Below are 21,115 nucleotides of genomic sequence, written 5' to 3'. Positions count from 1 at the left end.
GAAATACCAGCACCCTTTAAGCAGAAGCTCAAAACTCACTGATTTAAGAAATGAACAGGCTTTGTGGCTTTTGCAGTTTGTGGTGGGGCAATTTTTTTCTTAAGGTTTTAAAAATAATATAATTTTAAAAAATGAACAACCAATGCTTTTTTTTTTGGCCAATGTCTTGAGATTCTACAACTATTGATTTAATAAATTTAAGTGCTCTCACATGCACACACACACACACACACAAAACTAGCAGCCCAGACACGACCTTGATGAATGACTTGTCTTCTTTTAATAGATTTTTGATTTGGGCAGTAATTCAGAAGGGGAGTTCCCAAATTGACCACGGATGTGCAAAAGACCTGAAAATGGTTTGTGGCAGGGCATATTTAGATGATGTAGTCATGAAAAAGGGCCACACTCAATGCAGGAGCGGTTGGGCAGAGCTGAAGAAACCACTCACTTATACCTTGGAAGATACGTGCTTTCTTTAGCCCCTCCTTTTAAGCTCCGGATGCCTCAGCATGCCCATTACTGCAGCAATGTCCCTACAGTTTGCTGCCTATGTGGTGCCAGTAATATGCAAACTAAAGCCATCACCAACTAATCTTACTTATATTACTTATTAGTCTGACTAATATTATCATAACCCATATTTTCAAATATGCATGAATTCAAATGGGTGCATTTTTTTCCAGGAAATCACATTCATGGACTATGTAAAGTACCTAATACTTGATTCCAACACCAGTGGTGTCTTTTGTTTTGTTTTGTTTTTTGTTTTTGAGATGGGGTCTCGCTCTGTCACCCAGGTTGGAGCACAGTGGCATGATCTCAGTTCACTGCAACCTCCACTTCCTGGGTTCAAGTGATCCTCCCACCTCAGCCTCCCGAGTAGCTGGGATCACAGGCATGCACCACCACACCTGGAAAATTTTTGTATTTTTGGTAGAGATGGGGTTTCACCATGTTGCCCAGGCTGGTCTCGAACACCTAAGCTCAAAGCAATCTGCGCACCTCGGCCTCCCAACATGCTGGGATCACAGGTGTGAGCCACTGCACCTGGCTCAATGTCTTTCTTAAAAATGATCTGGTCTGCCTGTTTTTACATTAATTATGTCCTCTTCCTGCTGCTTTGCTTTGTGAAATTGCTGCCATTTGCACCTTCAGTTTAATTACTTGAAGGTCTCTGCTCAGTTATGGACCTTAGGGGCCCTTTTAATGGTAACTCCATCCTTTTCCTGCTCTGCTTATCAGCACCTGCATTTACAAGCTCCAGCCTGGCATTGCCTTGAGAATTTGTACATGGATAAAACATTTCTTCTCATCGGACCTTCAGCTTCCTTATTTATAAAATGAGGACATTGTAATAAAGTATTTATGAGGTTCCTTCTGTCTCCAAAAGTTAGATTGTGTTTCCAGGATATGCTGCTCGTGCTGATGGTAAAAGGGACTCTCTCCAGGTATCTATTCATGTTTCTGCCCAACAACAACAAACAGTATCACAGCAATGTCAGTTGCTGATTATCCCTTCTCCACTTTACCTTTTAAACTAAGTCAATCCACTTCTCTTTTGCATTTGCTGTTAAATCACTGAAGGGTTTTGGGTTTTTTAAATTTAAAGGTGTTCTTGCTGTTTGGCATCTCTGAGTTGATCCTCTCCACTCATAAATCTCGTAGAAAAATATTGTTACAGATGCTTAAGGCTTTTCATCTTGACCTACCTGCTGTGGTTTAAAAATAATATGATTGTAAAATACGTGTACTTGCTATGTCTTTTAAATGAATGGACCATTGCAATTTTTATGGTAAAAAAAATTTCCCATTATACCATGATCTTTGGATATTTTTTAGATTTTCTTTTTTTACCCAACACTGTAATTGTTTTGGTTCTTCGTTGGCCTTACTTGTGACACTTAGAATGTAGTCTTGTTCTCTGCTTCTACTTATATTTATCACTAGCTGCTGATAGTGCTCTAAAATCTAACATTCTTGTGTCAAGGGATAGGGCCAGGTTTAGAGTCAGAGATCTTGTTTGTCCTCCTTACCTTTGACATTGTTCCATGCTTTCAGGGTAACTAACTGAGTCAATATAGATGTGCTTACCTAAAATGAAGAACAGCGCCTGGTTTACAGTAGGCATTCATAAAATATTTGTTAAATGAATGAATGTATCTTATAATCCCATAAACACCTATGAATCAAGAGGTCTTAAGACATTTAAAAACATGAAGGGCTGGCCAGCCAGAGAGCTGGAGAGCATTCTATTCATGCATATGTGGATATGGTAGGGGGTATAAAAGAGACCCAATCCAAGTTAGTCACAAGGATTTAGCAAAGTATATTAATACGAAGTTATATACTAATTCCTTAAAACAGAAGCCTTGATTTCTGAACACAGGAAAGCAAGAGCTTTCTACTAGAATGCCTGGCCAAGCTCACTATATTGTAGTTTTAAAAATCTCCCATGGGAGGCTGGGCGCGGTGGCTCACGCCTGTAATCCCAGCACTTTGGAAGGCCAAGGTGGGCGGATCACGAGGTGAGGAGATCGAGACCATCCTGACTAACACGGTGAAACCCCGTCTCTACTAAAAATACAAAAAAAATTAGCCGGGCGTGGTGGCGGGCACCTGTAATCCCAGCTACTCGGGAGGCTGAGGCAGGAGAATGGCGTGAACCCGGGAGATGGAGCTTGCGGTGAGCCGAGATAGTGCCACTGCAGTCCGGCCTGGGCAAAAGAGCGAGACTCCGTCTCAAAAAAAAAAAAAAAAAAAAATCTCCTGTGGGACTGTCCATAGTCCATATACTTAATAACTCATTGCTGAGTGAATAAATGGATGGATGGGATGTGTGTCCAACAGGAACATGAAGGCAGAGTACCTGAATAGACAGCCTGGGAGAGGAGAAAAGACTTGAGGATTGGAGTCTTGGGTGCTTCTCCACCCAGCTGTGTGATTTGAGATCTGTATCTTCTCTGAGATTCTGTTTTCTGATCTATACAATGAGAATATACATACCTATGCCATCACCCTACACTGAAGGACATTGTAAGAAACACAAAACCTGTGTTTACCCCGTCCCACGAATGGCCTCTTCTTAAAGCCTGTGTGAAGATTTTGCTGTCAGACATCAGATCTGCTGCCCTAAGAAAAATGATTTGTCTCATAGATAGTGAATTGTATAACCGATGATACTTTCCTTTTTGCCTTAGCTTCTAGAGAACTTGGAAGCTAGATTTTCAGCCTACTTGTAGCAAAACATGCAAGGTCTTAGGCATGTATTTTAAGTATTAGAGTTCCTCCCGACCATCATCTTATTTCAGTTATGCTTTCTTTCTTATCAATTACATCATTTAGTTGGTTTAACTCTTGGGTTTGGATATATCTTTGTAACTTAGCCAAATTATTTTTGGAAAAAGGCATTCTGAAAAAGAAAGAAAGGAAGGAAGGTAGGAAAGAAGGAAGGAAGAAGGAAAGAAAAAAGGATGAGAGGGAGGGAGAGAGAGAGAAGACAAGAAAGCCAGATAGCCAATGCCTGTCTCTTAGGGTTATTGTGATGTGTTAGTGAGACTGTATTTTTAATACAATTAACCCCTTAACAGTTTCTGTCATCCTTTAAAAGATCCAATGTATCAATACTTTCTTAGATACGTAAGACAATAATAAAATAAAATTTTTATTATATCAAAAATATATTTTTAATGAATACATTTAAATTTAAATGAATACATATATAATTCTATGATTTTTCAAATCATGCTCCCTGGAGTTCCCACAGATGAAGGTGACAAGGAGATAAGATAGCAGGGGCAGGGGGACATTTGGGTTTTTTCAACCAAAGACTCTCAGAGTTGTTATTTTTATTTGTTTGCTTACACGTAAGATTTACATGTAAGGTTTCTGTCAACAAAGGGTTGCTTGATGAAATAAAAGTTTGAAACCACTGATATATGTACGTGGCAGGGTGGTAATTTTGTGGATAATGGGTATGGATTTGCAAAATTACGTGTAACGCATTTTTGGCCTACAGGTTTCAATGTTAAGACTGTTTTCTGTTTGGTGTGGTTGTTGGTTGCCATCAGGAACAAATACAGCACTATAGAATAATATGAAAATATAAAAAAGAAATCTGAAAACAACATCCTGTCACACATTTTTTTTTAAATCGATAACTTCCCTGAACTATCCAAAATATAACTATGCTTAGAAACACCCCAACCCCCACAGTCCCACTCCACTTATCCCCTCTGCGCCAGTAAGTTCAGCAAGCTTCAGTGGGTCTCCGATTTGAAACATGCTGGTGTGGATTAGCTAGGGGCATGGAGATTATCATCCATTTTCTGTTTTATTTTCTTCTCACCCACTAGAGGGCAGCAGTAATGCACAGGAAAAGGGAAGTTACTCAAGCACTGTTTCTCAGCAAGACTTGCTTTTCTGGGAAGAAAAGACCTAGAAAGCGCCTCAGATTCCCATAGCTGAATTATGAGAGGGTCAGCTTCCCTTTGTTCATCCCTAAATAATATGGAGAATTTTGATTAACTTCCTTTGAAGTTATAAACTGTATCTGTTGGCTTGGTCAAATACTAATTTTAAATATGAACATGAAGATACCTCTTAAAAAAGACATTTATGTAAAAGCTAAGTGTTTTAGTTGCTTATTGCTGTGTAACTACTCTAAAACGTAGTGATTTAAGACATCACTCGTTTTGTCTTCTCTGTTCTTTTGGTTGACTGAGCACAGCTGGGCGATTCTTCTGCTTAATGTGATGTTGGCTGGGAATGTGGTCATCTAGGAGCTCAAATGGGCCAGAAAGCCCAAAGTGGCCCTCTCAGGTTGCTGGCATTGATGCTGGCTGTCAGATGGGATCTCAGCAAGTTTGTTAACCAGTGCACCCAGTTCTCCTTCATTGGCTTCTTTATGTGGCTTGAATGTCTCATGTCATGGCAATTGGGTACCAAGAGGGAGCATCCTAAGAATGAGCATTCCAAAAAGAAGGAAGCAGAAGTTTCCAGCCCCAGACATCATTTCTACCACCCTCTAATGGTCAAAGCAGTTAAAAAACCAGCCCAGATTCTAGGGGAGGGAAATAAGCTCTATCTCTTGATGTGAAGAGCAGTCTGTATAGACCGGGAGGGAAGAAATTGTTGAGAGCCATCCTTGGAGACCACCACATGGAGGATTAAGAAAAAGCATATTTCTGACTTACATTTTGGAAAGATAGTTCTAAATCATGGGGGATGCAGAAGAATATTTCTTCATGTAATAAATGGGAATTGTTTCTTAATGTGGTATTTTAAGAATTCAAATGCACAAAAGTTATTCCTTATGTTCTTCTTCTCTCCAGATCTGTTACCTCAAGCAATAAAAAATGGCCAGAGGATCAGTGTCCGATGAGGAAATGATGGAGCTCAGAGAAGCTTTTGCCAAAGTTGGTGAGTAGACCTGGTACCCCAAATTGCATCATTCTCTTCTTCACTGAGTAGCTTCAGGGTAGATTCAATGAAATGGGAACATGAGCAAAATTTCAGAGATGACAAGAAACCAGTAGTATTCGTTTAAAGGAGCTGAGAGAACTTATTTTTGAAAGATATACTTCAATAAAATGACTTTCTCTATCAAAACATGGAATATGGACTCTACTCTTACATAGTTTCTTCCTGGAAATGGGTCGTAAGTCTCATCTTTTATATCTTGTCTTCTTTTTTGCTGTTTCCTTGATTTTAATACCATCACACACTTTCTCTTACTCTTTATCACTAAACCTGTGGTTTCCTTAAGAGTTTCTATAAGAGTTCTTTGTGGAAACAGAGGTACCTTATAGAAATTATGACTCTTTTACTGTGGATGTTGAAAGTAATGCTAGTGCCCCTATTCAGTAGCAACAGGCGTCTTGTGAGATTCTGACTCTTCCCTGGGATCATGCCTCAATGCCTGAAGGATAGCCTCTCTCATCCCTTCACCTTCCGTCTAGTCTTCCCTCACCTCTCTAAAAGTTGTTGCCTGAATTGTCCTGAAGCTGCAGTATATTGTGTACATTACAGATACTGATGGCAATGGATACATCAGCTTCAATGAGTTGAATGACTTGTTCAAGGCTGCTTGCTTGCCTTTGCCTGGGTATAGAGTAAGAGAAATTACAGAAAACCTGATGGCTACAGGAGATCTGGACCAAGATGGAAGGATCAGCTTTGATGAGTTTATCAAGGTGAGTACCATGCAGAATACAAGGAGACACATTTGAAACTTGGAACTTGAATTCTGTTTTAAAAAATATCCAGAAAGGCATTCCTTACCTCCTTGCTTCAACATTACATATTCTTTCCTTTGTGATTTTCTTGATCACTGCTTGAGTTTCTAAAGATACATTATATTTTTACAGATTTTCCATGGCCTAAAAAGCACAGATGTTGCCAAGACCTTTAGAAAAGCAATCAATAAGAAGGAAGGGATTTGTGCAATCGGTGGTACTTCAGAGCAATCTAGCGTTGGCACCCAACACTCCTATTCAGGTAGGCTCAACTCCTGGGTGGGAGCAGGATTTCAGGATTACAGATTCTAAACTTGGTATTCAAACCTAAGGGATGTAAACAAAGACAGAAGCAAACACAGCTTTATGGATGACTCCTAATTTTCCTGTGACTAAGTGGGTCAGTTCCGGGTACATAATATAGGAGCAGTCCTAGCTCTGGGTAGGGTCCAATACAAAATGATTTGATCAGCATTTAAACAATCATTAAAGGCTGCCCAGATTCCTTTCTAAATCTTATGGACAAAATTAGCTACTCAAGCTTCTATCTTTAAACTTCATGATAATTTTTAACACCTGCTAAGTGATCAAAAAATTATGTTTTCATTGATTTGGAATAAATTTGTATATTTATTCTGAAGGCTGCCATCCAACAGCCATAATGGAAACTTCCAACAGGCCAAACAGTATAGTTATTGCAACATTTCCAAAACTGAATTCTTCAAAATGTTAGCTGATCTTAAAGATAAGCTCATGAGGCTGGGCACAGTGGCTCATGCGTGTGATCCCAGCACTTTGAGAGGCCAAGGCGGGTGGATCACCTGAGGTCAGGAGTTAAAGACTAGCCTGGGCAACATGGTGAAACCCCATTCTACTGGGTGCGGTGGCGCATGCCTGTAATCCCATCTACTCAGGAAGCTGAGACAAGAGAATAGCTTGAGCCCAGGAGGCAGAGGTTGCAGTGAGCAGAGATTGCACCATTGCGCTCCAGCCTGGCGACAGAACAAGACTCTGTCTCAAAAAAAAAAAAAAAAAAAGAAAAAAAAAGATAAGTCATGATTAAATACCATCTATAGTTGCTAAGACAACGTTTGGCCTTTTGTTTTTAAATACAGGAATTTTCAGAACCTTTGCTGGGTCAAATGTGCAATATGAATCCTTAAGGCGGAGATACACTACACAGTGTTTCCCAAACTTTTATGACTCAGGATATCTCTGAGGGACACTATTGTTTTCAAAAACTGACAGTTTGGGAAACCCAGTGCTAGGCTATGAAGACATAACTTGAGTTTTTATTGAAACATCTAAAAATCACCTTCTGGCAGCTTTACTGATAGGAAAAAAAGATTATATCCAAATGATTTTATTTTATAGCAATTTAATTATAATTATATCAAGAAACTCAGAGATACAATAAGGAGTGTCCACAGTGATCCAACATGTAAACCAGCAGAGCTAAAAGTGGAATCCTGAGTTTTGTCCTGTAAGCATTATACCACATTTGTATTTATATGTGTATATATATGTATACATGCACATATAAATAAAATATTTTTAGTATTTATGTATTTATATATAGAAAATAAACATATGTATATATTTGCTTCTAAATGTAAATATATATCTGGATTATGCATTTTTATAGAAACAGAGAGATAGTTTTGGCCGGGCTCGGTGGCTCACACCTGCAATCCCAGCACTTTGGGAGGCTGAGGTGGGCAGATCACGAGGTCAGGAAATCGAGATCATCCTGGCTAACACGATGAAACCCCGTCTCTACTAAAAATACAAAAAATTAGCTGGGTGTCGTGGCGGGCGCCTGTAGTCCCAGCTACAAGGGAGGCTGAGGCAGGAGAATGGCGTGAACCAGTAGGCGGAGCTTGCAGTGAGCCGAGCTCGCACCACTGCACTCCAGCTTGGGTGACAGTGCAAGACTCCATCTCAAAAAAAAAAAACAAACAAAGAAAAGAAATAAAGAGATAGTTTTTAAATCTGTTTGCTCTATGTTTTATGACTTGGAGTACACAGACTCAATGCCTATTTCCCAACTGATCTGAGATTTTTAAATGTTAATAAATATGAGATGATAAGATAATGGCCGGGCGCGGTGGCTCACGCTTGTAATCCCAGCACTTTGGGAGGCCGAGGCGGGCGGATCACGAGGTCAGGAGATCGAGACCACGGTGAAACCCCGTCTCTACTAAAAATACAAAAAATTAGCCGGGCGTGGTGGCGGGCGCCTGTAGTCCCAGCTACTCGGAGAGGCTGAGGCAGGAGAATGGCGTGAACCCGGGAGGCGGAGCTTGCAGTGAGCCGAGATTGCGCCACTGCACTCCAGCCTGGGTGACAGAGCGCGACTCCGTCTCAAAAAAAAAAAAAAAAAAGATAATGGACTGAATAAACTCACATCTCTCTGCTGGGAATGAGAATTTAAGATCCACATGCATAATTTTGTTTATAATAGAGTTTCACTTTGCAAATTAGTCATTTTAATCATTTACTTGCAGAGGAAGAAAAGTATGCCTTTGTCAACTGGATAAACAAAGCCCTGGAAAATGATCCTGATTGTCGGCATGTCATCCCAATGAATCCAAACACAAATGATCTCTTTAATGCTGTTGGAGATGGCATTGTCCTTTGGTAAATAATACTTCTTTCTTGGTTTCCAAAGAATTGCCCGTTTTCTAGACCATCAACAATTAATTGTATTTATCGTAGGCCAACTTTGTTTGGTGCTCAGCTGCACCTAGAAGGCTTTTCTGGACTTTCACTTGGCCGGGTCCAGGACAGCAAACTAAATTCAAAAACAATTTATAATGAGAAATGTAAAATTGCTATTGCTTGAGTGGAGAGGAGGGATACACATTATAGAGATAAACATGGACGGTATAGTAATACCAAGTCAAAAGCATTAGATATCAATGTATTAGATAATTAAGTGGGGGAAATTTATAAAGTACTGATTAAATAATGACTATGGAAGGACATTAAAAAGTTTATCTGATGACAAGTTTAAAGTATAAAGTTGGATCAGGCATCAAGTGGAAATGTAGACATTATATAAGCTCAGAAGTACATAGATAGTCTTTTCTATAATGGGGACAATTTTCCTGGTTATATATTTTTGGAATATATGCTGCTTGGCTTCATCTGAGCACGGCTCACCATGAAAGCAGATAGAATTGATAATAGCAGCAGGATGATGGAAGCAGTCCTTAAACTGTAGTCCTTAAAGAAACCTTTGAGTGGTGCACAGAAATCCACAACTCAAACATTAAGGACACCTGGAAAAGGGGGACTGCATCCTACCCACGGGAGGCCTCTAAATACGGTGCTGCTCAATGCACCATGGTGTCTTTGAAAATACCTCTGTAGCTCTTGCTTCAGCAGGTTCTCTGTCATCACAGGCCATGTTGTAAGTGAGGTGACTTGAGGTGCTCAATACGTGGGGGACCCAGGACTTAAAGGATAACAATGGGTGGGCAAGACATTGAGCTTTCTCCTCTGCTCTGACCAGAGCAATTCTACTTTTGATATTTTATTTATTAGTTTGTCCTGAGAATTCATTTTTAAAAGGTTCAATTGCTATAAAAAAAATCAAAATTCTAGCTTTTAGGTTGCCACCCAAGGCACCCCATGGTCTTCCCTCAATCTCCTAGTTTTACCTTCTAAGACCCCTGTGACTCATTGGTACTCAGCCTAGGGCACTGAGAAGGATATAAAAATGTTATCATATGATTAGCTGAAGATAGAAAGTTTGGTCCTGTGTCAAATAGAAATGTAGACAATAATAAGCTCAGAATTTTATAGATAGTCTTTTATATAATGGGGACAATTTTCATGGCTAAGAAAATAAAATACTTATGGTAGAATTACTTTGGTTATCCACCCAGAATTTCCTAATGTGCTAAGAAAATCAGGATAATTTTGCAGCTGTTTAGGTGAGAGAATGAAGTGGGTCCTCATTTCCAACCTCAATATATTAATATGGCTTCAGTAGTATTCACCTCTCCCGCAGAGAGTTTGAGTCTAGTCAAACGGCGTAACTGATTTTATATCTAAACATCACAAATTCTGTTGCTATCTTCTTTGATTATGGTATTGCTAGAATTTAAATTCAATGTTACTGGGCTCTGTTATTCAGAAGCCTGCTTTCTTTAATTTAATTGTTTCTCTTTCAGTAAAATGATCAACCTGTCAGTGCCCGACACAATTGACGAAAGAACGATCAACAAAAAGAAGCTCACCCCTTTCACCATTCAGGTATGTCTTCCCACCATTACCGTAATACAAGACTTGTTTGGCATCAATGAGCATCGTAACTGCTGAGTCAGCCTTTTTCAGGGGCTCAGACATCATTCCCAAAACCCAGGCTTTGGGCTGGTGACTTCTCATACTTCAAGGATAAAGGGATACATTTCTGAGCAGCAAGGAAGGGAGACTGGTGGAGTGGTAGCAGCTGGGGCTTTGTATGTTTGTTTTGGCCACTTAGGAATAAAATTCACTTTGGCTAAAGTCTTAACTCAAGCTTTCCTTAGCAATTTATCTTTGATTTGATGCCAAATAAATAGCATTTTAGCTGAAAACATAAGCCTTTCTAAGAAGCGAGGGGGTGAAAAATGGGAAGTACTCTGGCAGCCTTTATAGTAATATTGGCCACAGCCACGAGTATAATAAGTATAACTTGCTTTTATTCCATCGATTTGTTGATTAACTGGAATAGTAACCAGCAGTAAGTGTATTTCTGTGTTGTGTTCCAATATTTTAACATTATTGTAATTCTCTTGCTAAGAAACCATATCTAACTTCTTAAATCATGAACAATACATTATCTCCTGTGTGGATTTAAGCAATCTTGTGTACTTCAAAAATGGAAATGGTAACCAAATTGAGAACAATGATTAAACACATATGAATGCACTTAATGTTAAATTTACTCATAATCTTGACCATATGTAGAAACAGTATTTTTCACTCATCATTTGAGCACTAGAACAAGGACCCACTTTTCTTCTGATAGTTCTTCTCCTAATTCGCTGGTGGCCTTTGCTTTGTTTTTAATTTGTCAATTAAAACAATTTCTATACATCTCTGACACTGATATCTCTTCCTTTTTAAACCCAAGAATAGTACATAGAGAGTCTGGACTGAAAACTTCCTTTACTCTATCCCGACTATATGTGAGTTACATTACCTGCATTGTTGTTACTCATAAGAACATAGAATCTATGAGTGTGTGTGTGTATACTCAGGTTCCCTAGTTATTACGGATACTCAACAAATCGACCTAGTAAAAACCACCCCATCTTTTCCAGGAATTTTAATTGTATCTATTTTTCATTTTCACTTTCTTCTTTTTTTTTTTTTTTTGAAATGGAGTTTCACTCTTGTCACCCAGGCTAGAGTGCAGTGGTGCGATCTCGGCTCACCGCAACCTCTGCCTCCTGGGTTCAAGAGATCCTCCTGCCTCAGCCTCATGAGTAGCTGGGATTACAGGCACCCACCACCACACCCAGCTAATTTTTGTATTTTTAGTAGAGATGGGGTTTCACCATGTTGGTCAGGCTGGTGTCAAACTCCTGACCTTAGGTGATCCACCCGCTTTGACCTCTCAAAGTGCTGGGATTACAGGCATGAGCCACCGTGCCAGCTTTTATCATTTTCTTAACACCCAATCTGCAAGTCAAAAAGCTCTTCTGCTACTCTCTTTTATGATCTCGATTTACATCAACAATTGTCTTGTTCATGATGGCCAGTGACAGGACAATGATTTCCTCCAAGATGCGCCTTTACTTTTGGCCAGTAGAGATGTTGTGTGTGTCAGCTTCATCACAGAGCAAGATGGAAAAATATAGGCCTCATTAGTCTCATGCCAACCAGAATGGGCCTTCAACTTATGGTGCTGGTTTGATTGAATGGACCGCTGCAGTAGCTCGGTGTCTGGGTTACTGGATTTTCTCTTCTGGTTATGAGTCACTGTTTTTTCTCAATGTTAAAATGAGTGAAGACCATGACTCTAAACCTGCGATCTTTGAAGAAGGAAAACATTGTTGCTGTTGCCATCAGTATTATTTGGCATCTACAAAGTCATAGAACAAAAACTTGCATTCTTTTTCTCCCTCAGGAAAATCTGAACTTGGCTCTGAACTCTGCCTCAGCCATCGGGTGCCATGTGGTCAACATAGGGGCTGAGGACCTGAAGGAGGGGAAGCCTTATCTGGTCCTGGGGCTTCTGTGGCAAGTCATCAAGATTGGGTTGTTTGCTGACATCGAACTCAGCAGAAATGAAGGTAGGAGCAAGTCCCAAAGGTCATTTATGACACACTTTCTAATAACTTATGTGTTGGGGACTGTAGGAGGAAGATGTCAGAAATTCTCAAGTTTTGAAAACTACGCAGTTATATTGATTCCATGGTATTCATGTAACAGATTCTATACACACAGACCAGACTTTTTTAATGACAGAGCAAAACCTTTTTAAGACCACAGACTAACAATAATGCTTGTTTGGAGCATAGGGCTCAGTCTTGAATGTTTGGCACTCTAACCTCAAGAGGTTTTTTCAGAGCTAACTTTGCCTTTAGATACTTCGTGACAAATAAGAGGACTTTTAACTTGCATTTTGCGAAGCAAGCAACTCACATTCATATACTATAGTGAAGGTACCAGATTAGGAGGAACTAGGTCTATTTCTTATCAAAACTATAGAGGAAGGTATAGGTCAAAGGGTTCAAGGTTGCAATTATATGGGATGAATAAGTGTGGAGATCTAAACAGCATGAGGGCTATAGTTAATAATATTGTGCTGTATACTGGTAATTTGCCAAGAAAGTAGATTTCAGGTACTCTTCCTACAGAAAAGAGAGAGAAAGAAAGAAAGAGAGAAAGAAAGAAAGAAAGAAAAGAAAGAAAGAGAAAGAAAGAAAGAAAGAAAGAAAGAAAGAAAGAAAGAAAGAAAGAAAGAAAGAAAGAGAAAGAAAGGGAGAAAAGAAAGAGAGAGAGAGAGAGAAAAAGAAAGAAAGAGAGAGAAGGAAAGAAAGGTAATGATATGAGATGTGGGTATGTTAATTTGCTTGACCAACAGTAACCACCTTACTGTGTATGTGTCTACCAGGGTAAGTATACCAAAACATCACGTTATACACCTTAAATCTGTACAGGATAGAATAAACATTTTTAAAGACCGTAGAAAATTCCATTTAGGGTTTCAGAGTTCTCAACTAAATATGTAGCTGTCAATCTTATTGCGTCTTCTCTCACCATCTTATCTGTATGTAAACAGTGACAGCCCCATGGCTTAGACAGAGGTAGCCAACCTTGATAAGTGTCATACAAAACACAATGTTATCTTTCAGTTATCAGATACAAATCCTACCAATATGAAATCTGTAGTCAAGTTCTAATCTTTAGTTATACATACTTTTTATTTATATGTCCAAATCACAATAACCAATGAAAAATCCTGAAATATTATTTAAAAACCAATGTATTAAACATAATATAAAGAAGGCGGGGGAGAGGAACTAGGGATCTTAGAACCTGTGAGAAAGAATATTGATCTTCAAATAATGACCTCAGCTAAATTTAAACCTTCTAGCTGAGCAAAAAAATACTTACTCATCTGGGAAAACGTAGAGGAGAGTTGATTACATTGTTGAGTTGCTATAATTAGGCAGGTAAGCACTTGAAATATAAAACACCTATGGGAATAGACAAGAGAACATTGTTATTATTACAAAATTGATCTCTTAAAAGCAAAAATGTTGTCATACTGTGAAATGTGGTTTGACAGACCTAGCAAAACATCCGAGCCAGTAGCCTTGGTTATTTTTATGGCTCTGCCCAAATGTTCTTAAACATAGCATTGAGATTCACTGTGCTTTGTTTTCTCCATCTGAAAAATGGAGATAATAAATAAGCTCACAATGGCTTATGCCTCTTTTTAGGGAATAATAATAAAATATTTAATCCATGGGAAAGGCTACAAGAACCTTTACCCCAAAGAGGTAACGTTGTTATCTTTAGCTTTTTAGCAGAGCTCAATGAAAGTTATAACAACCCCCCTCCCCCAACATCGCTGCATTTATTTTTCTGTGGTTTTTGTGCTTCTTCAGCTCTGATTGCTCTTTTGAGAGAAGGTGAGAGCCTGGAGGATTTGATGAAACTCTCCCCTGAAGAGCTCTTGCTGAGGTGGGCTAATTACCACCTGGAAAATGCAGGCTGCAACAAAATTGGCAACTTCAGTACTGACATCAAGGTAGGAGGAGCGTTATTTGAACATGACTCTCTGCAGCAGTGAAGGGGAATTTGGGCATTAATAAAGAAAAGACAAAGATTTGGGGCTTCCTGTCTTCAGAAGTTGAAGGGTTAGTCTGGTGCTGTTTTGGAGGTGCTCACTGTCCTTGAGAGCCCATCTGCTGCTCTAGTCCTGGGACATACACAGATCTGCCCAGAGTCCTAGCGCAGTGTCTCGATTGGAGTTTCAATATCAGGAAGTAGAGGGACAAAGGTGAGCTAGAGGAAGAGCAAGAGAACAGTCTGCTGTCCAAGTAAAGGGAATATATGTAGGTCTGTAATGTCTCTGGTTTCATAAATGGAAGCAGCAGATGAGAATTCCCTTTAAAAAATTAAATGAAGATGACTCTTCTAGTTATACTAATAATAGCAAACATGGTGTCTGCAACATGCCAGGCACTGTTCTAACTGATTTATATGTGTATTCTCTTATTGAATCCTTACAACAACGCCATGAGGTAAGGGTTATTATCCTCTCATTTTACACATAAAGAGACAAAGAGGTCCATAGGGGAAAGGCTGAGGCAGGAATACACTGTGGTTTTCAAGTATTATGAAAAGTTCCATGTCAAGGTGAAAGAAAACAGCTATTGGCAATGATGACCGATGGATGAAGATAGAAAGTGGTTAAGGAGCAGAAAGGAATGGAAAGCGGTCCCTAGAAGGAAAGAGTAGGAGATGCTGGGTTGCAACACCAGGAAAATACTTCAGTCTCCACTTTCTCAAACATTAGATAACTTTTCCCCAAAGAGAAAGAGTCAGAGGAAAGTTCACATGACTCAACAGGAGTACACCTAGGTTTGTAATTCTTTGAGTAACAGTTTCCCACTGCTATATGACGTGCATTCAGTGGCATTTAGAACTCAGCGTGTGTCAGGCACTGTGCCAGTCAGAGTCAAGCTTCTTGATGGAAAGCCCCCATTTCTTAGGATCTAAGCTAAATCCATCTTTCTAACTACGCATCTTTCATGGGTTATTAACATTCTTCTAGCACCACCAACCGACCTGGGGTTTAACAGGAGCTGGCTGTCATGATCTCCCTTTGTGCTCAACAGTTAAGCTCTGCAATTGTAAAACTTTTCAGCCAAAATTAGGCTGTCGGATCTCAGCTGTAAATTTACCTAATTTCCTGTCATTAAATGGCTGTGTTCTCTAGAACAACCATTTTGTACTTTGGGAAGTGTCTGTATGAGACAGGAGCTGGCCAGATGAGCACTTACTTATACAGTGTTGTGCCTGTTTTCCGGCAGCAGCTGCACGGCAACTGACTCTACGCTGTCATGTGTATGTCTGAGTAGCCAGCAGCCTTGGGAGATGTCTTTAAATCATGTAAAATTGGCAAAGGCGAGGAGAACACCCAGGCTAGAGTGAGTGAGAAAGGTTCATAAGAGTCAGGTGAAATGAGGTTACTCTTAGCCAAACTAGAAAGATGTAACCGGGGGTAGGCAGATGGTATTGGTGCCTAACACCTGCATGTGACTTTCACTGACTTCAAAATAGCTACAGTGAAAAGTCAGAGAAGGGAGGGTAGAAAGAAGAGAGATGAAGATCAGTTTCCCCAGGTGCAACATCAATGGCTCACACTCTCTTGTTCTCCTCTTTCTAATGCCAAAAGTGGTGAGCATACCTCTCCTCTGCCCAGGCCTTACCTACCCTAACCAGTTGTAGAAACAAAATAGTAGCTGATTTTTCAATCCTTATGAGAAATTGAGATGCTATGAAATGATTTAAATAAACTACCTGAAAATCTGTATGCTTTCATTGACTAAGAATATATTTATATTTTAAGACTATAATTCTGAGAATTCTTTTTGTCAATAAGCATATTTTCAGAATCTAAGAAAACTTGAGAATTCAATACCTGTATCTAATCTGCTATAACTAAATTGAACCATTTTTCTAGCTTCTAGATAAATATGAAATGCACTTTTCTTAATATTTCTCCTTTTACATAAAGATTGCTTGTTAATGTTTCAATCTTCTGTCTTTGACATCTTTATTTTGCTCTTGCTGATTGTCCATTTAAATGTATTTTTAAACTCTGCTTTAAACTTCTGCTTCCTTTTTCTGTCACTTTTTTTTAATGAAACCTTAGCTGACTGACTTCTACAGCAATATAAAGGTATATATATATTTTCCTGTATACAATTTAATACATGTAAATAAGTTGTTTTTCTCCCCTAAAGACAACAGAATAATATCCACTTCTTTAGGGTGCCTTTTGTGTATATCTTGTCTATTTTATTGTTACGCTCCTTTTAAAAAGAAAAGCAAATGTGATATGTAAAGAGACAAATAGAACATTCAAATTAGTGAATGTTTCTAGCTTTGTTAATTAAGTTACATTCTGGAATGATAGCTGAATATGAAATAAAACGTTTGCTTTTGGGAAATCATTGTTGTGCTAAGTATGTAATTAGCTGTGCTATTTTGAAATTGGAATTTCTTAATTTCTCACAGGACTCAAAAGCTTATTACCACCTGCTTGAGCAGGTGGCTCCAAAAGGAGATGAAGAAGGTGTTCCTGCTGTTGTTATTGACATGTCAGGACTGCGGGTAAGGCCAGGTCCCGGTTGTGTTTGGAGAACATGATGCTGCTTTCATGTTGGCCGTTCTGTTACCTTGTGTCGCCCTGACTCTGGAGTTCCATGAGTGGGCATTTCTGCGTAAAGCCCTGTTAAAACTGTAAAACTGTGAGCAGTTTGGGATAATAATTGATGAAAACTGAATCTGGAAATACAACATTAAAGAAAGAAATCAATAGTAATTAAACGCCATCCAGCATGCTAGGCACTTCTATATATGTTCATCATTTAGTAGACTCTATAACCCCACATGGGTCTGAATGTTATAATAAAACTTGTGTTTTGCCGCCACTTTAATATTGATCTTGAGAAGTCACTTTGCCCGTTTGTGTGCCTCATTTAATATCATTGGAGTTAAATCCAGTGAGTTCATGTTGAAGTCAACTGATTCCTAATGAGAAGTAGAGTAAAAGTAAATGAGAAGTAAAGCTCATGAAATGCATAATGTGTAGCGTTATCTAATAAAGTGTCATATTAAGAAATCATCCTAATTTAAAGTTTTGTTTTCTGAAAATTGGTGGTTTCATGTACTTTAAGGACAGTGGGCCATATTTCAACAAAATTTTAGTGTTGAGTCGCTTACAAATGGCTAGAGATTCTCTAGAATTATTTGAGCACACTGAGTCCTTCAAAATCTGAAGTCTGCGAAAACAAAATTGATATTATATATTTATCAATAATAATATGTAGGTTAACTGGTAAAATTTATTTTATTTGGGTTGCAAGTATACCAACTCAATGTGGAGATAGTGGTTATGCTAATCATATGTTCTTACTGGCAAGTGTAAATATCTTTCGTGAACTGGTTATGGGAATATAAATTAATAAATAAAATTTTTGATAGACAATCTCATGTCATCTGTGCACGCAAATAAGAAAAAGGAATCTTAATGGTTGGAAATCATTAAGATAAACTCAAATGATCAGTTTTTTTTGTTTGTTTGTTTGTTTTTGTTTTTTTTGAGACGGAGTCTCGCTCTGTCGCCCAGGCTGGGGTGCAGTGGCGCGTTCTCGGCTCACTGCAAGCTCCGCCTCCCGGGTTCACGCCATTCTCCTGCCTCAGCCTCTCCGAGTAGCTGGGACTACAGGCGCCCGCCACCACGCCCGGCTAATTTTTTGTATTTTTAGTAGAGATGGGGTTTCACCGTGGTCTCGATCTCCTGACCTCGTGATCCGCCCGCCTCGGCCTCCCAAAGTGCTGGGATTACAAGCGTGAGCCACCGCGCCCGGCCAAATGACCAGTTTTTGGAATCTACTGCATCTCTTTTGAAACAGGGCAACCAACCATTCATCTGAAATAGTTTGATAATGGAGATGAGAGATCTTTGTTACTTAACCTCTGAGATTCCTTTTACTTGTGACTTTCTGATTTTGGTGCAGGTGCATATAGGCGATAATGTGATGTTATTAAGTGTCTTCCTGAGATAAACACTAATGGTTTCAGTGAGATTCCCATTTCTTTTCACGTTATGCAATCTGCTTTGTGAATGGAGAGCCTTGACCCAGCCCTGAGACATCCTTTTGCATTGCAGGAGAAGGATGACATCCAGAGGGCAGAATGCATGCTGCAGCAGGCAGAGAGGCTGGGCTGCCGGCAGTTTGTCACAGCCACAGATGTTGTCCGAGGGAACCCCAAGTTGAACTTGGCTTTTATTGCCAACCTCTTTAACAGATACCCTGCCCTGCACAAACCAGAGAACCAGGACATTGACTGGGGGGCTCTTGAAGGTAACCGTAAACTATTTGCTTAAGATGGGGAAAGGCACTCACAATTCTAATTCAATGGCAATTCAAACTCACTTCCTAAGCAAATATAAACTATTGACACGTGCAAACAGGCCATTAATTCTCTGGTATGCAACAAAGAGAATAAATAGATTCATCAAGTCAATTTCAGCTAAGCAGGAATAATCAAATACCATTATATCACGTCCATTAACAAAGGCTTCATCCATTATCAGAATTAAATGTTTTAGGAAAGATAATGCATTTAGTTATTAGATGAAATAAATCCTGAGTTTCGAAAAGATAATTTATGTACTTAATGGACTGTGTTGATTCCTAGAGACAAGAAATTGCCACCATTCATTATCAAAAAATGATATTTAATGTATGCTGGGATGTGCTTACTGAGTTTTTGGTTTGGTTTTGTTTCTTATGGGAGCCACAGAAAAGTATTTTGAGGCAGAATCCCTGAAAGTTGTATCTTTCAGGTTAATGCTCTAAGATTCAACAAAAAGCGTATAGCTGTAATTAGGTTCTACCAGGTAGAGGTGCCAGAGATGTTTACTTGACTTTTTTTAAAAAATCATGAACTAGTCCCAATATTGAGACAAAAAGGTCAATTAATATAAAATGAATGTCACCCAAGCAAGGAGATTCAGATTTGAAGTATGAGTTGATCCTTTTCCACGGTGCTTTACTCTCACTAGAAATGCAGCATAATTGTGCTCCAACACTCCTGCATTCCTGTCATTTGCTAAATTATGGTCAGGGGGTTGTGTGCATTTTGTTGACTTCCAAATCTATATATCAAGCCCACTAATCACCCATTTCAGCTGCTTCTAGAATATTCCTGTTTGGGTCCTTGGCTATCATTTGAGGTGCAGCATATGCAAAACAGAATTGATTATTTTCCCTCCTACCCCCAACCATTGCCTTTCCAGCCCACCTCCCATCCCATTTGCCCTCTTTTAGAAATGCTCCATTTCCATTAATCATACCTTTTTTTTTCTTTAGTCACCAAAACTAAAGACCTTGGATCCTACTATATCTTCCTATCCTTCAACCCTACATCCACTAAATCAGCAAATACTAATAATTCTTCCTTTGGAATATTTTCTCAATTGTTATGTTTCTTTTCTGCTCTTCCAAGCTCATTACCTCATACACCAATTATTTTAATGGATCTTGGAGCCTCCATTTATCAAATGCGTGAATGTATCCCACATGCTAATGTCAAACACTCTGCCCTCTGCCGTGTTTAATTCAAATGCATATCGCCTTTCAGTGATTCTGCACACTGCTGCCAGGCACATCCCGGTACTGATTTTATTATATCTCTGCCTTGCTCAAGAATCTATTGCAGTAATTTTACAAAGCCATAATGACTGCCATTGTCTAATATGTCAACTAAAATCTGCTACCTGGTATCCAAAAATCTCCAATTCTGACTCCTTCTTCCAGATAGGCTTATCTCATTGGGCTGTACAACACAGACCCCTGACCAAACCAGTTCCTGATATTCTTAATAGAGACGTTGCCTGTTGCTTCCTTTGTATGCATATTTATACTATCTTCTACTCCCACCCCTTGCTACCTCCCCAAATCCTCTATTCTTTCTTTTTTTCTGATCCAGATTTTGCTAGCTATCCAAGGGCAAGTTCAAATTCCACTCCCTCCAAATTCAGTACATACTGTTCTTTTCCCTGTCTCAACTCAAATAACAAATATATCTACCTCATAAGTGAGTTCTGTAGCTTGTATGATCTCTGTTTGATGCTTAAAAGTCCTGTTTTTTCCAGCAAGAAGGTAAGCCTTTGAGAGCCAACTGAACAGCTACCCCACACAGGATTCCACACACTACTAATAGATGCTATAGAAATACATGTGGAATTGAAATGGAAAAGAAAAATTAACACAGTATAAGAACCCTCATCCAAATCCAATAGGGTTTATTTTATTTCTTTCTTTCATTCTACTTTCAGTTTTTATTGCATCCTCTTTAGTTAAACTTTGGTCATAAAAAAGGCATGTTTTCTTTGGTCCCAAAAGATAACCCGTCTTCATTCATCTAGGTGAGACGAGAGAAGAGCGGACATTTAGGAACTGGATGAACTCCCTGGGCGTTAACCCTCGAGTCAATCATTTGTACAGGTAGGAATATTTGAGAACTCATTCTAATGTAAGATAGAGACCTCAAAAGAGCCATAGGATTCCAAATACCACTATGGTGTGCATTCTCTTCACAAAATGTGCATACCTTGATGGAAGGGGAAA

The 21,115-nt window shown here is 39.1% G+C and overlaps 1 protein-coding gene across 6 annotated transcripts in view; it reads left to right on the top strand.

Moving 5' to 3' along the window:
- Positions 1 to 21,115, top strand: part of LCP1 (lymphocyte cytosolic protein 1) — an 85,574-nt gene that overhangs the window by 45,982 nt on the left and 18,477 nt on the right. For 5 of the 6 annotated variants that reach the window (XM_063619118.1, XM_063619119.1, XM_063619117.1 and 2 more), the window contains 10 exons: positions 5,334 to 5,421; positions 6,031 to 6,194; positions 6,369 to 6,498; positions 8,744 to 8,876; positions 10,418 to 10,499; positions 12,361 to 12,526; positions 14,351 to 14,493; positions 16,992 to 17,087; positions 18,649 to 18,844; positions 20,914 to 20,992. In XM_063619118.1, coding sequence (XP_063475188.1) covers positions 5,358 to 5,421; positions 6,031 to 6,194; positions 6,369 to 6,498; positions 8,744 to 8,876; positions 10,418 to 10,499; positions 12,361 to 12,526; positions 14,351 to 14,493; positions 16,992 to 17,087; positions 18,649 to 18,844; positions 20,914 to 20,992 — 1,253 coding nt within the window. In that variant the 5' untranslated portion in view covers positions 5,334 to 5,357. Of the gene's footprint in view, positions 1 to 5,333; positions 5,422 to 6,030; positions 6,195 to 6,368; positions 6,499 to 8,743; positions 8,877 to 10,417; positions 10,500 to 12,360; positions 12,527 to 14,350; positions 14,494 to 16,626; positions 16,654 to 16,991; positions 17,088 to 18,648; positions 18,845 to 20,913; positions 20,993 to 21,115 lie in introns of all 6 variants that reach the window. The other variant, XM_063619115.1, reaches the window with a different exon arrangement.

The sequence above is a fragment of the Symphalangus syndactylus genome, chromosome 15 (assembly GCF_028878055.3).
Source record: "Symphalangus syndactylus isolate Jambi chromosome 15, NHGRI_mSymSyn1-v2.1_pri, whole genome shotgun sequence".
Taxonomy (NCBI): Eukaryota; Metazoa; Chordata; class Mammalia; order Primates; family Hylobatidae; genus Symphalangus; species Symphalangus syndactylus.
The sequence above is the reverse complement of the archived record's forward strand: the minus strand, read 5'-3'. Positions and strand labels throughout refer to the sequence as shown.